This window comes from Mercenaria mercenaria, chromosome 14, assembly GCF_021730395.1.
Source record: "Mercenaria mercenaria strain notata chromosome 14, MADL_Memer_1, whole genome shotgun sequence".
NCBI lineage: Eukaryota > Metazoa > Mollusca > Bivalvia > Venerida > Veneridae > Mercenaria > Mercenaria mercenaria.
The window spans coordinates 54,955,663-54,972,162 of NC_069374.1; the positions used below are offsets into that span (position 1 = coordinate 54,955,663).

General features: G+C 35.2%; 1 protein-coding gene across 1 annotated transcript in view; it reads left to right on the forward strand.

Annotated features, from left to right (window-relative positions):
- Positions 1 to 16,500, forward strand: part of LOC123527547 (ER membrane protein complex subunit 1-like) — a 44,296-nt gene that overhangs the window by 1,614 nt on the left and 26,182 nt on the right. Inside the window, exons 2-12 of the mRNA XM_053523542.1 lie at positions 2,736 to 2,867; positions 4,827 to 4,994; positions 6,047 to 6,163; positions 6,719 to 6,877; positions 8,207 to 8,315; positions 11,852 to 12,004; positions 13,110 to 13,181; positions 13,707 to 13,805; positions 14,419 to 14,515; positions 14,952 to 15,124; positions 15,587 to 15,739. Coding sequence (XP_053379517.1) covers positions 2,736 to 2,867; positions 4,827 to 4,994; positions 6,047 to 6,163; positions 6,719 to 6,877; positions 8,207 to 8,315; positions 11,852 to 12,004; positions 13,110 to 13,181; positions 13,707 to 13,805; positions 14,419 to 14,515; positions 14,952 to 15,124; positions 15,587 to 15,739 — 1,432 coding nt within the window. The remainder of the gene's footprint in view (positions 1 to 2,735; positions 2,868 to 4,826; positions 4,995 to 6,046; positions 6,164 to 6,718; positions 6,878 to 8,206; positions 8,316 to 11,851; positions 12,005 to 13,109; positions 13,182 to 13,706; positions 13,806 to 14,418; positions 14,516 to 14,951; positions 15,125 to 15,586; positions 15,740 to 16,500) is intronic.

Below are 16,500 nucleotides of genomic sequence, written 5' to 3' on the forward strand. Positions count from 1 at the left end.
AAATTCACAATGAAAATTGTCTAGATCTTTTCTCAATATAGTAAGCAATAAAACTAAACTGTTACCTGCTCACACCAAATTTCATCCATAGCATAGAACTACATTTTGACATTTTGGTCTACTTCACATGTAACACTGAGTAGTCACTTCCGGTTTGGTGTAATACGTCCTGTAAGGCAGTGGCATTATGCATAGAAATAAAATTCCAATTCCCTAGCCTAATGCACAGTACTTTGGCTAGAGAACCGTTTCCGGACGAATAAGTTCGCTGTCTAGGGAACTGACTCCAGTTCTCTAGCCACTGCCTATCTGTAAATTACAGATAATTTATTCTAATATGAAATTAGGTCCTACCTAAAAGGCAGAGAGCCCTTGAAAAGTCACCAGTGCCACATAAAAAATTAAACAAGTGGTGTTATTGCAATGACTGCAAATATCTTGAATTATGGTTCCATTTTATGAAGTTTATGTTCTATTATTTACCAGGACAGAGACTTCTCCTGAATTGAGAGACATTCTTTCGATCTAAACACTGTCTCCTGTTTGAAAGACAAAATGTCTTTCAATCGAAAGACTGTATTTACCTTAAGTATTGAACAAAACATGAAATAATTATTAAAACAATCATTTCATTACAGTCGCATTATCTATTCATAATCATATAAACAACTTATTATTTCAAGTAAACTTGACAAGAAACACTTTGTCATAGAAATTTGCTTAAGCATTATAATGCTGAAACAAAACTCTCAAATAATTTGGATTTTTAAAATTTGATAATTATCTTGATTTGAAAGTTATTTTTTCTTTTTCTAGATCAATTACCAACCTCACTGGGTCAAGTCCCATAACTCTGACATGTATTTTGTGCAAACTGTGCCCCTTTTTGGACTTAAAAAATTCTGGTTAAAGTTTTACATGCAAGTTACTATCTCCAGAAGTAATGCAGATATTGAATTGAAACTTCACGTGTGTCTTCTGGGTTATAAAACTAGTTGATAGCAGCAAGTCCCATAACTCTGATCTTCATTTTAGCTAAATTATGCCCCCTTTTGAACTTAGAAAATCCTGGTTAAAGTTTTGCATGCAAGTACATACAGCTATTACTAAAAGGCGTATAGATTTGAAACTTTTTTTTCTTTTTCTAGATCAGTTACCAACCTCACTGGGTGTCTTCTGGGTTATAAAACTAGTTGATAGCAGCAAGTCCCATAACTCTGATCTTCATTTTAGCTAAATTATGCCCCCTTTTGAACTTAGAAAATCCTGGTTAAAGTTTTGCATGCAAGTACATACAGCTATTACTAAAAGGCGTATAGATTTGAAACTTTTTTTTCTTTTTCTAGATCAGTTACCAACCTCACTGGGTCAAGTCCCATAACTCTGACTTGTATTTTGGGCAAAGTATGCCCCCTTTTGGACCTAGAAAATTCTGGTTAAAGTTTTACATGCAAGTTACTATCTCCAAAACTAATACATATATTGAATTGAAACTTCACATGTGCCTTCGGGGTTATAAAACTAGTTGATAACAGCAAGTCCCATAACTGTGATATGCATTTTGGTCAAATTATGTCCCCTTTTGAACTTAAAGCTCTTTTGATATTTAAGCTTTTTGGGTAATATTTTCCTGTTACTGGGTCAATATTTCGAATAGTTAGGCTTGGCTGTCTTATGGACAGCTCTTGTTTTCCCAGTGTTGAACTTGAAATTCCCAAACCATTGTTACAGCCTTGTGTTTTCTTTTTGCTTTTCAACAAAGGTTTGACTACTTTGATATTGTAAACTGTTCCTTTTTAAATTTTAGTAATATATTATCATGCATTTTAAAATGTTCTCTAAAACGAAATCAAGTATATTTTGTTAAGTTTCCATTATTCCCAATTAAGACAAATTACATAAGTATTTTCCCAATTGTATCAGTGTTAGTTGCATTCCCAAAATGAGAAAAAGACTTCCTTGAGTAGATAATCAGATAGAGCCGTCTAGGCTAGAGAACCAGTACTGAAAATGCAGAGAGGAATTTATCTATTCAAAATAGTCCTGAGATAATTTTAAAAATTTGCTCTTATTGTTTTAGTGGTTTTATTTATATTGCAAACAACAGGAAATGGAAATATTTATAATTCATTAATCTAGAGAAAAGATGCTCATTCATAAATTCACATCTCTTCAAAATAGTTGTTTTTGTCAAAACCACAAAGTTTCATCCCCACAGAATTTGAAAGATTTTACACAATACCTAATTCAAAACAAGGTCTGCAGCATAAAGATTTCATAAACATTTGTTTTCACAATTGCCTGGAAATAGATGCTTGATTTGCTTGCACCTAGTAGAACAGACAAAAGATCTATCGCTTGGCTATTATGAAATCATAAAAACATTTTATTATATAGGAAACCAAGCTTCATAATTATTTAAAGGAACTTTATTCGTCTCACACTGAAGTAATACAAAAATAGATTATCGTAACTCTGGGAAAAAATCCACTTTGATCACAATCGCATAACACATACACAGCTGTCCCTCAGTTGCAGAGTCGGTGTTTAACCTTTAGCCTGTTAAATTTTTAAAATGCACTGGTCCATCATTCAATTCGGACAAAACTTTTTATTATTAGAAGGGGTGTTCGATGAAAATTTACCGAATAGCGAACAGTACGGACCATGGACGCAAAGGCAAAATCATTTGCCACCAGCAGGCTCAATGTTAAAATTTTTGTTTTCTATTTCAGGCGACAACAGTACATTGGAAGATATAAGAGAGCATACTGGGAGCAGGTTGAAGGCACAGCAGGAGGGAAGAGATTGTTTGTATCATCTGAAAAAAATGTCATAGCTTCACTGAACACAGCAAATGGCAAAATATAGATGTTAAAACTTAGCTCATTCTGCAGTTTTGTTATTTGGATACTGTGAAATCATTACTTTTGGTGTGGACCTTATTTTAGTGATCTTATGAGATTAAATCCCAGCAAACAGATGAAAATTGAACCACACCATGAGAAAACCAACATAGTGGCTTTGCGACCAGCATGGATCCAGACCAGCCTGCGCATCCGTGCAGTCTGGTCAGGATCCATGCTGTTTGCTTTCAAAGCCTATTGCAATTAAAGAAACCGTTAGCAAACAGCATGGATCCTGACCAGACTGCACGAATGTGCAGGCTGGTCTGTATCCATGCTTGTCGCAAAGCCACTATGTTGGTTTTCTCATGGTGCGGCTCAAATGGCTATTCATTTTATCTTCAAAAGTTGAATTGTTATCACTACAAAACAGCCATTTTTGCTCAAAGCACAAAATTTCACAAAATGTACAAGAAATTAAATGGTTTCCAAGTATTAGGAAATAAAATAAAAGTTGAACTATTTGTTCAAATGAACTATGATCTTGATTATTTATGTAATATTAATTCTATGTAAGTGTTGATGAAAATTGAAACAAGGAATGTTAATTGTTTTCTTAGACATTAACAGCTTCCTAAAAACATTTCACGAGGAATTCAACCATGAGGGCATTAACTGAAGCATCTGAACGATGAACCATGGTACATTAGATGATAAATCAAAAGAAGGCCTTGATTGTTTTCATTCTGACATGCTCATTCATATATTTATGGCCCCGGCATCTACTGATGCGGGAGGCATATAGTGATCGTCCTGTCTGTCCGTCCGTTTGTTCGTCCGTCCGTCCGAGCTCACATTTGCATACCTAGGTGGCTGTAGAAACAGTAGGTAACTGTACTTTTTCTTTGATGTCATTCATTCCGTAAGGCTTTTATGTGGCTATTTTTCTCTTACGTGGCTAAAAGAACAATAGAGAGAACAAAAGAGTAGCCACACAAGTATCCATATGTAGGAACGTCCGTCCGTACGAGGTTAACCAAATGGGACCGTTTCGTCTAGCTTCGATACCCCTTACTAGAATGACTTGATACTAATGCAGCTGTAACCTGTGACCATTCCTCATCTTCAGACATCACCTGACTTCAGTTTGACCTTGACCTTGACCTCATTTTGGACTTAGGTTGCTTTATATGGGCCATCTCTTGGTTAACCAAATGGGACCGTTTCGTCTAACATCAATACCCGTTACTAGAATGACTTGATACTAATGCAGCTGTAACCTGTGGCCATTTCTCATCTTCAGACATCACCTGACCTCAGTTTGACCTTGACCTTGACATCATTTTGGACTTAGGTTGCTTTATATGGGCCATCTCTTGGTTAACCAAATGGGACCGTTTCGTCTAGCATCAATACCCCTTATTAGAATGACTTGATACTAATGCAGATGTAACCTGTGACCATTCCTCATCTTCAGACATCACCTGACCTCAGTTTGACCTTGACTTTGACCTCATTTTGGACTTAGGTTGCTTTATATGGGCCATCTCTTGGTTAACCAAATGGGACTGTTTGTCTAGCATCAATACCCCTTACTAGAATGACTTGATACTAATGCAGATGTAACCTGTGACCATTCCTCTGACATCTTCAGACATCACCTGACCTCAGCTTGACCTTGAACTTGACCTCGTTTTGGACTTAGGTTGCTTTGTATCAACAAGGATGCCACCGGGGGCATCAAGCATTTATTGAACGCAGCTTCTTGTTCAATAAATATTATGCTGGACTTCATTTACCCAAGGAGTAATGTATCGGACGTCATGCAGCAATTTGATGTCACAATTGACATCATAATGCTCTCTTACCTGTCCGCACATCAACCGTTGTTTATCACAGAATATACAGAGCTTGATTTCCTTCTTTGTTTAATTGGAAATCAAATCAAGCCATGTTAGAATGCTATCATATCTGTCTTTCAGTTTGGAGAAAGGTATTTGAAGAGGGACGTAGAGGAGAAGTGGATGATTTGATATACAATGGAGAAATACTTGTGTCAGTGTTGGGTGGTCGTCGTGTTGCAGCATGGAGCCCTGGCTCGGGAAACTTGCTGTGGGAGATCTTTTTAGACGGCAGTGACAAACATAGGTAAAAAGAGCTTTTATGATTCATGTTACATCATATTATGTGCATGGTTATCTCCCCTCAAGTACCGGTAAATATTCTTTGTGATATTCATGAAATCTGGTCAGATTGTTTTTCCTTAATGAATTTCAGACAGGATTGAAACTAGGCCATCTAGGCAGAAAAACTATGTCATAAGGTCATACCGTATAAAAAAAACCAACTTGTTAACGCTCTATAGGCCATATTTTCTACCTGATCTACTCCTCTCACGATTATAAAACTGGGTCACCTGGGTTTCAAAACAAGGACACAAGATCAAATCCTAGAAAATCCATGTTAAGTTATTAAGAGGCCCAGTTCATTGCATTTGATTTACATGTGATCCTGATGAAGGTCATTAAATGACCGAAACCGGTTGATCTTATTAAATTAGTTAACTTTACCCGTTATTTGATGTGTTGTTCCTCTTAACTCTCTTTCATAAACAGTTTATTACATGTAACCTAATTAGAAATCTACCTCGGATTCAAAACAAAAATCATCTGGGTTCAGGAACTAGGTCAGTAGACCAAATTATAGATGAAACCTTAACTATCTACATGACATAGTTTTGAGTGATCTACATGAAACATACTGAAAATGTTTGTGTAAAATCTAGGTCGTATTTTTAAACTTGACCAGCTTACATTAAAAACTAACTCCTTACTTCAAAAAATGGAAAAAAAATTGTTAATACTTTAGTTGCTGCAGTTTCAACCTGATCTTGAATTTTTGTCTTTATAATATCTATGTAAAGACTGAAACTGAATTATCCAGATTAAAGATCGTTAGTTTAACCTAGAGGCCACATTTTGTTTCTAGCTTTAATTAAGTGTGGTCAGAATGTTTGTCTTCATGAAATCATTGGCAATTTTGAAACTTGTTCTGTTCTTGAAAAAACATTGATATTCTTAAAATCATATTTTCGACTGGATTTTCATGAAACTGTTCTTGTTTCATACTAAACACTACTGTTACCTTCATGATACATTGTGTCTTGACTTTAATGTCTATAACATTTTGTGATTTTACAGTGGTGTGGTAAAGTTTGTTGAGGAAAGTGGACTTGTTGTAGCCCTCACATCGGAGAAAGTTTATGCAGTACAAACTAGAGATGGAGCACAGAAATGGGAAGTTGAATTATCAAACAGGTAAAATTTGTAGTCAGCATTTTGACTTACCAGTATTCAGGTATTAGAAATGTTTGAAATTGTTTATAGAGTTCTTTTGATGTGATTTCAAGAGGAATGTTCATCGCTTTCTGTCAGTAACTGGCTTAAGTATAATTATTATGTTTTTTATTGTTTTAAAGCAGAAAATGACATGTCAGGTGAAATTGCACAATTTTTGGGCTGCTCTCAAAATTGTTTAAGATTTTTATTTTGTAGAAGTGGTAAGGTATTCTTGTGTAGTACAAAGAACTTGTTAGAAAAGATAAAAAGGTTCTGAGACTTCAGTACAATTATAGACAAGATAAAAAGTACTACTTATACTGCTTAGGTTACCATATTTGAAATATTTAAAATCAGTTTTACACACAATTTCAGATATATTTTTTATTTCAAAATTTGTGTAATTGAGAGCATCAAAATTTATTTTCTCTCCAAATATGAAGAAATTGTGTCACTTGGCGTTTCAGACTGGCTCTCTAAAAAATTTCTTCTTACTATTTTGTTTGGCTCAAGAGATTTTTTTTTAATTTTCAGTGAAACTGTACGGTACAGTAAGCTTCAAGTGCATGATGGGAAAGTTTATGTTGTTGGCATGACAGCAGGATCAGAGGTCAAGGTCATTTCTATTGGTCTTGATGGTGCTGTTCTCTCAACGAAACCAGTTCTGGCTGGTTTTCTGAGGAAAGATACAAAGTAAGTTCAGTTGTTTGCTATTTTTCAATTTGAGTTAAATTATTGTTCTGCAGATACACCATTTCTAGTTCAATGTTAATAAGGGGTATATCAAAAGTGGGTTTTTTCTTTCTGATTTGGGAACATAGCCTATACCCCCAACATTGGGAATTTTGATGTGTAAATGTTCCAAATTGGGAAATATTTAGTCCCATAGGATATAGTAAGGATATGTTTAAGTACTTATACACTTGTCTCACATTGTACAACCTCTTTAACATACTGCCATTACAAAATTGTCCATAATTTGGTCAATGTCTGTGCAATTTTGATGAAATTTCTTTCAGAATGTAGATTGGGAATTTTTGCACTTATTTTGGGAAAAATACATACTTTTTGGCATTGGGAATATAGCCCAATAACGGCTATGAAAACAGCCGAAAAAAAAAACCTGCAAAAGAAGATGCAAAAGACAGCCCTATGGGCATCTTGGGGTGATATCTTCGCAGTAAAAAAAATCACTTTGTCCAGTCTGTGCAATAAAGCAAAGTTCTTACTGACTTGTAAGATTAGATTTATGTTTTGTGATACCTTACTTACTGAGGAAACAAGCGCCACCGTGACTGGTAACCATAACAACCTGATCAGTGGCTCTTAAGTCAGCTTTTAATAGGCTGTTAATCAGTTGATCACATAACAGTTCGCCCCATGTGGTTCTGGGACAATCTATGTATGAAAAGAATTGGAACCACTGCAATGCCTTACCCTTGAATGATTGTAAGAGGCGACTAATAGGGTCTTAACACTTGGTTTTGCTGTAACTCTGTGATTCCAGCAGGTATGCAAATTTTGATTCCATACCTCATGTTTTTATTTCGATGTAAATGAGATGTGAAACCAAAATTTGTTGTCCTGTTTTGTGCCATATAACCTATACTGTGTTGGTGCGCCGTAAAACACAAATAAATAAACATAACAGTTCACATATGTTTGAAGATAGCACGATTGTGTCATTATATCACAACACTTTTAAATACCAAGAAGTAAAGAAAAATGTGTTCATAAATTACAGGATGAAATACAAGAAAAAACTAGAACTGTCTACCCTAAAAAGTGCAAAGATAATTCCTCCAAAAACTTCGAAAACATAAGTGAATATGTTCATGAGTCACTTGCATGTTACTGTGCATATTTTCCAGAACAAGAAATCTTTTTCAAAAATGCCTAATTTTATGTTCTCCTATAATATGTCACATTTCAACCTCAAAAATTGTATTTTTGATTTACCGTCTGGATGCGAATAATATTTTAATTGATGATACCTTACCATGTATGACTCTTATATTACAGATGCAGGATCGTGGAAGAGAAATATTTGATGTGTATCTGCTGGATGTCATCATCTTTCCACGTTCTTAATCTTAAGTCTCCACAGGGCTTTGTAGCAACCTCTTCTCAGGTAATATATATTTGTTCAGTACATGTATATGTTCAGATTTTGGTAGTTTTCCATGCTGTCAAACTAAAGTCTCCACAGGGCTTTGTGGCAGCCATGTCTGAGGTGATATGTGTAACATCAGTCTGTAAGATTTTAGCAGCTCATCACATTTTATATAATACGTAAAAAATGGTACTAGTTGCTTCCTTGCTTGGCGCTCAGCATCAGGAAGATAGTGCTGGGACAGGTCAGCCCGGTGTACGGTTAATGTTACTGGGTGGGGTATCATGTTACATGTTTACGGCATGATATTCCAGTGGGGCAGCACTATACGTTGGGCATTGTGCTCACTGCTACAAGTAGACATTGTTGTTTATTTGACTGAAAAAATATTGGAAAAGACATTAAACTCACATTTTGTAGCTTTTCCAATGTTTTTTAGCTCACCTGTCACATAGTGACAAGGTGAGCTTTTGTGATCACCCTTCGTCCGTCATCAGTCCGTGCGTGCGTCAACAATTTCTTGTCTGCACGATAGTGGTTTCATTTATGATTTTATTTTAACCAAACTTGCACACAACTTGTATCACCATAAGATCACAGTTCCTTTCTTGAACTGGCCAGATCCCATTATGGGTTCCAGAGTTATGGCCCCTGAAAGGGCCAAAATAAGCTATTTTGACCTTGTCTGCACAATAGCAGCTTTATTTATGATTTGATTTTTACCAAACTTGCACACAACTTGTATCACCATAAGATCTTGGTTCCTTTCTTGAACTGGCCAGATCCCATTATGGGTTCCAGAGTTATGGCCCCTGAAAGGGCCAAAATTAGCTATTTTGACCTTGTCTGCACAATAGCAGCTTCATTTATGATTTGAATTTAATCAAACTTGCACAAAACTTGTGTCACCATAAGATCTCAGTTCCTTTCTTCAACCGGCCAGATCCCATTATGGGTTCCAGAGTTATGGCCCCTGAAAGGGCAAAAATTATCTATTTTGACCTTGTCTGCACAATAGCAGCTTCATTTATGATTTGATTTTAACCAAACTTGCACACAACTTGTATCGCCACAAGATCTTGCTTCCTTTTTTGAACTGGCCAGATTCCATTATGGGTTCCAGAGTTATGGCCCCTTAAAGGTCAAAAATTGGCTATTTTGACTTTTGCAGCCATATAGAGACTTCATTTATGGTTTTATTTGATACAAACTTCCAAAATATCTTCAACAACAATAAATCTTGGATTCCATGACAAATCAGATCCAATCATAGGTTCCAGAGTTATTGTATATCTGATTACCTCCCCTGATTGTAATCAAAATGGATTTATATCATTAAGTACTTACAGGACTTATTTGAAATTTCATTATTGTTATTAGTTGGACTGAGACAATCAGGGTAGATAACTATGGACTGATTTTATGTCAAATTACCTCCCTTTATTTCAAATTAAAATTGTTATATCTCCATAACTAATGAAGATACTGATCTGAAATTTCATTTATGTCAACAGATTTATTTGGTAGATCCTTCTTTTGTCCACTTACAATATATTTTTTTTTTTTAATTACTTCCCTTTTACGTTACTATAAATAGCTTATTTTTAGTAACTTTTTATACCCCCACCAAACATGTTTGAGGGGGGTATATAGGAGTCAGTTTTGTCGCGTCGCGTCGCGTCCCGTCCCGTCCCGTCGCGTCCCGAAATCTATTATCTCAGTTATTACCAAATGGATTTGATTCAAACTTAAAATACATGTTCCACCTTATCACCCACATCATGTGACACAAGGTGCATAACTCTTGACACCAAGTTTTCATGAATTATGTCCCCTTTTACTTAGAATTTAAGGTTAATTTTGTTGTATTTTCACTATATCTCAATTATTACTAAATGGATTTGATTCAAACTTAAAATAGATGTTCCACCTCATCACCCACATCATGTGACATAAGGTGCATAACTCTGATACCATTTTTTTTATGAATTATGCCCCTTTTTACTTAGAATTTAAGGTTGATTTTGATGTATTTTCACTTTATCTTAGTTACTACTGAATGGATTTGATTCAAACTTAAAATAGATGTTCCACCTCATCACCCACATCATGTGCCCACATCATGTGACACAAGGTGCATAACTCTGACACCAAGTTTTCATGAATTATGTCCCCTTTTACTTAGAATTTAAGGTTAATTTTGTTGTATTTTCACTATATCTCAGTTATTACTAAATGGATTTGATTCAAACTTAAAATAGTTGTTCCACCTCATCACCCAGATGATGTGACATAAGATGCTTAACTCTGACATAAATTTTTATGAATTATGTCCCCTTTTACTATAAATTTAAGGTTGATTTTTATGTATTTTCACTATATCTCAATTATTACAAAATGGATTTGATTCAAACTTAAAATAGATGTTCCACCTCATCACCCACATCATGTGACACAAGGTGCATAACTCTGACACCAATTTTTCATGAATTATGCCCCTTTTTACTTAGAATTTAAGGTTAATTTTGATGTATTTTCACTATATCTCAATTACTACTGAATGGATTTGATTCAGACTTAAAATAGATGTTCCACCTCATCACCCACATCATGTGACACAAAGTGCATAACTCTGACACTATTTTTCTTGAATTGTGTCCTCTTTTACCTAGAATTTAAGGTTAATTTTGATGTATTTTCACTATATCTCATTCTGATTGGCTTAGAGCCAAAGGGAAGTAACCTTTTTTTAACCTTTGTACTGAGTTTCTTCCCCTTAAATTCCAGGAATTAGTCTATTTTTAGAAATCCTATTTTTAGATTTTCAGTATTTTAGGTATTTTTCTAACTTTTTTATTATAAGTCCTATGTAAAAAGTAAAAACATTTTTCCGTGGTAACATGGGTCGGTAAGACATTTTTTTGTATTCACTTTTAGTGTATCTCTAATATTAGAGATTTAATATATTTACTAGTATTACTATACTAGAATTATACTAGTATTACTTATATGAAGAACCTCAGGATGAAGTACTCCAAAGTATTTTTAAGATTCCTTATGGTTGCCATTCTTCTGTGACAAGACCGTATGGTGGGGGTATGAGTCACTCCTGTGACAGTTCTAGTTTATTATTGGCCGTAGGGAAAACACGAGACCAGTTTTCTGTGGTACAACATGGATGGTACCTCCAATTTTTAGGTGTATTTTAACATAATAACATCTATACCTTGTAAGATTTTTTTTTTCTTTTTGGTTAAATTTCTTCCCTTTGTTGTTCCTGTCCTTTGTACTTAGATATTTTTTCTGAGGACCTTTTTGTCCTCAAGTGCAGTGATAACAGGTGAGCGATATAGGGCCATCATGGCCCTCTTGTTTTTTTTGCACAGAATTTTGAAATTATTTTAAGGGTTACAAAAATTGTATTTGTCAAGCAGTGTTGTCTTCTTGTTCTTTTCTTGGGTGAGCAATTAAGGTTCATTTGGGTGTCTCCTTGTGGTGGTCTGAGTTGTTCTGAGTCACAATGTCAGTTTGATAGAACTTATTTTTTTCTGCAGGATCTAGGACATGATTTAACAGAGCAATCAAGATGGGTTGAACAGTATACTCCAAGTGCAAGGGGAGAAGTTATTCAAATCAGTAAAGATCGTACAGTCCTTGTCACTGTAAATGACAATGGTAAAGTCAGTGTGATCAAAGATCTGCCAAAGGTAAGTTAGATAAAATGCTTGCGTTTTATAGAAAAAAATCTACGAGGTATTGTCATCACTTGATAGCCGACATCAGCGTTGGTTAAAATTTTTGTTTAGGTCCACTTTTTCTCAAACACTGTAAGAGCTACAGCTTTGAAACTTTGCAACCTTGTTTACCATCATTAGGGGACTGTGTAGCCAAAAGCCATAACTCTGATATGCATTTTCAAATTGATATAATTATGGCCTTTTTTGTACTGAGAGCTACAGCTTTGAAACTCTGCAACCTGGTTTATCATCATTAGGGGACTATGTAGGCCAAGAACCATAACTCTGATTTGCATTTTATCAGAATTATGGCCCTTTTTGTACTTAGAAAATTTGAGTTTCTTGGTTAAAATTTTTGTTTAGGTCCACCTTTTCTGAAAAACTGTAACAGCTTTGAAACTTTGCACACTTTGATCATCATTAGGGGACTATGTAGGCCAAGACCGATAACTCTGATATGAATTTTGTCAGAATTATGGCCCTGTTTGTGAGTTTCTTGGTTAAAATTTTTGTTTAAGTCTGCCTTTTCTCCCTCTTTCAATTTGGACAGTACCATTAACTGTTAATAGGGGTGCATACCAAAAATCTACTAACTGAATGGCGAACAGTGTAGATCATGATCAGACTGCACAGATGTGCAAACTGATCATGATCTACACAGGTTTTAAAGGCGGAATCAGTCGTGTCCAGCATGATGAAGGTTAAATATAGTAACATAATTATGTGCAATTTATGAGGGAAAAAAAACCAACTTGTTAACAGATGAGGAAATGTAATGACATGTAAAAAGTGGGAAAAAAAATTTCAAAGTTCATGCAAAAATGAACAACATAGTATGATTGGCAGATTATGAATAAATACGTAACATAATTCATTGATTTGCCAATCATTTTTTGTCATTCATTTCAGAACAACAAAAATTGTTAGTTTTACCTTGGGTGCTGCTCTGCAGTGGCTTCTTATATTGGATAAAGCTAGTTGAGTAATCTACATAGCATGATCGTCTTTGTATCCTAATTAGTTAGGGTTAATGTAAATATATTTTATAACAAAATCTTTATGGTTTATTTTACAGAGTGCAATAGCAGCAGTGGTCAGCTATGAGGGAAAGGATTATATAGTGAGTTTGGAACAGACTGGACATGAGGTATTTTGAACTTCCTTCCTAAAGATTAAAGATTGCAATACATTTATTAACCCCTCGCTGAAGTCAATAGGGAGAGGGCAGATCTATGTATGGCAGGGTCTTGAGTTTGATTCCCGCGTGGGCCTTATGTTTTCCGTGACGATTTGATAAAAGACATTGTTTCTGAAATCATTTGTCCTCCACCTCTGATTTATGTGGGGAAGTTGGCAGTTACTTGTGGAGAAAAGGTTTGTACTGGTGCAAAATCCAGGAACACCTGTTATGTTAACTGCCCGCTATTGTATAAATGAAATACGGCATTAAACCCAAAGTAAACAAACAAACAATACATTTATCATGCATTTCATGAATTTTCATGTAAAACAGAAGAAATTCAACTGTATCTTATATCATACTTAATAAAACATCAGTTTAACCATTAAACATTGAATCATGATTTTTCGTAAGTTTTAAGTGATGTGAAGTACATATGAAAGCATGCCCCATAAAAATGGAACAGAAAAACAGAACTTTTCTCTTATCCAGGAATTAACGATGAACATGTATGAGCTGGGCACCAGTAATCAAGTTTCTGAAGCAAATCACAAGATACATTATATGAAGCATCATGGACAACCCTTACAGGTATCTAATAAAATTTTGAGCCGCACCATGAGAAAACCAACATAGTGCATTTGCGACCAGCATGGATCCAGACCAGCCTGCACATCTGTGCAGTCTGATTGGGATCCATGCTATTCGCTAACGATTTGTCTAATTGCAATAGGCTTTGAAAGCGACAGCATGGATCCTGACCAGACTGTGCGGTGCGGCTCAAATGTTGTGTTCAAATGATCTGTAAACTTTGTATTTTTTGTGTTGCATTCATTTTGTAGTATGATAGATATCAGTCTTACTTGAGAATTTGCATTTCTTTAATACTGTAAAAGCACACATTTTTGCTGGGTCAAAATTTCGAATTTGAAATTTTCAAAATAGTAAAAATGATATCATACTTGTATTTGAATTATACTAATGGTGATTATTTATGCGAGGATAAGTTTTCGTGAGATGTAGGACCTCACAAATACAGTGAAAATTAAACTCTCGCAAAAGTTTCTGAACCCATGATTAATAGTTACATACTACAATACCCAGTGGTTTTCTCGATTTCTTAAAAGATGTTGAATTTATACCGGTAAATGTAAAATTTTATGTGTGTTTATGTATTTAAAGATAGTACCTTAATTTTTTTTAGATGACATGTTTGCTTGCTCAAAGAAAAGATGGAAAGATGGCTTACAAACTGGCACTGTTGTCTGAGGACTATGCTGTCCAGCTTGTACATAAGTCAGGTAATATCTTACTAAAAAACAAAAAGAAAAGAAAAAAACGAATTCAATAAATTTATGTCATATGCATTAGATGTTGGATTTATAAATGGTATTGTGAAATAATTAGTCTTTCTTCATACCCATTTTGTTAGAAACCATGCAGTACCCATTTTGCAGAAACCATCAAATACCCGTTATGGTAGAAATCATGAAATACCCAAATTTGTATAAACCATGAAATGCCGGTATTGGTATAAACCATGAAATACCTGTTTTTGCAGAAACCATGGAATTTTTTATGCCAATGAAATTGAAGTATTTCACAGTATCCTTAAAAGTTTATGTTTTTCACACAAAGTCACATGTTTCAAGATTTCTGGTACGTTATTAACAGGTACAAAATGTCATATTGAGTACTTTCGACTTGCAAAATCTTCATGCACTTAATATTTTACAGGAAAGATTGCCTGGAGAAGAGATGAGTTCTTGGCATATGCAGTCGCTGTTGAAATGGTAGACCTTCCAGTGTCAGAAAATCAAGCCAAGTTTGAGGATGAGTTTGGTTCTCATGAAGATAATGTTATGACAATGTTTGTAAAGAGAGTAAAGACACAGCTGTCTCAGTTACAGGTAACTTGCGATTATTTCACTTTTACATACATTTCGTGTGACGAAGCCATCCAAGTGACAAATGGAAAAGCATTGGCCCAGTTGTTCAAAACTTCCATTTGATATTTTTCGTAAATTGCTTAACTGTTCTTATTATAATAAAGGATTTAATGCTACATTTGCTGACTCAAATTTTAGCAGTGTTTGTAACAACTAAAGTGGATTAGTCAGATGACAAAATAATGAAAATTTGATGGATGTTAACCTTTACCCTGCTATATTTCTAAAATTGACTGGTCCATCATTCAATTTGGGCCATACCACTTATTATTCAAATGGGTGTTCACCGAATAGCGAACAGTACAGACCATGGTCAGACTGCACAGATGTGCAGGCTGATCTTGGTCTACACTGGTATCAAAGGCAGAATCACATGTTGACAGCAGGCCAAAGTTTAAAGTAAGTGTTTTAAATTTGTTTCAGACATTTATCGTACAGCAGATACATAGACTACAGGGTGTGAAACATCATACAGTGATAGAGGAGGGGGAGGATGAGGACACGGAAGATGATGATTTATTACGGGATGAATTTAGTCTTCACAAGATCATTGTCATTGTAACCAGTCCAGGCAAAGTAAGAATTGTATAGGATAATATTCAAGGCTATCATTAGAAAAAACACATTTGAGCCGTGCCATGAGAAAACCAACATAGTGGGTTTGCGACCAGCATGGATCCAGACCAGCCTGCGCATCTGCGCAGTCTGGTCAGGATCCATGCTGTTCGCTTTTAAAGCCTACTGGAATTGGAGAAACTGTTACCGAACAGCATGGATCCTGACCAGACTGCGCGGATGCGCAGGCTGGTCTGGATCCATGCTGGTCGCAAACCCACTATGTTGGTTTTCTCATGGCACGGCTCATTTGTTTGCAGTAACTCGACCTACCCGTGAAAATTTCTGCGACCCAAATTTTTTTTCTAGCCAGTCAGATGAATTAATTTTTTTTCCCTATATGATTATATGCAAAAAAAATTCCCTATCTACCTACCCTCACAAAAAACTTTGGGTCATGTTACCGCAAACAATTTTTTAATTACGTCCCTACAGTAAAGATAAATACCAGTAAATTAACTCGACTTTTATGAGGAGGTGAAATCATTAGTATTTGTTGGGGAGTACTTTTCATAGATTTTGTGCTTGCATCAATCCAAATGAACAAGAAAAGTTCCCATTCTTTCATCTGGTTGGGTGGAAATAAATAAATTCTTATCACAATGAAATAAATAGCTGTTTATGGCAAAACAACAGAATTTCATGCCCATGAAATAAAATCATTTTACAGTGATGTCAGTGATATGTTAGAATTGTGAGTTTTTATCATTAATAGGTTTTAT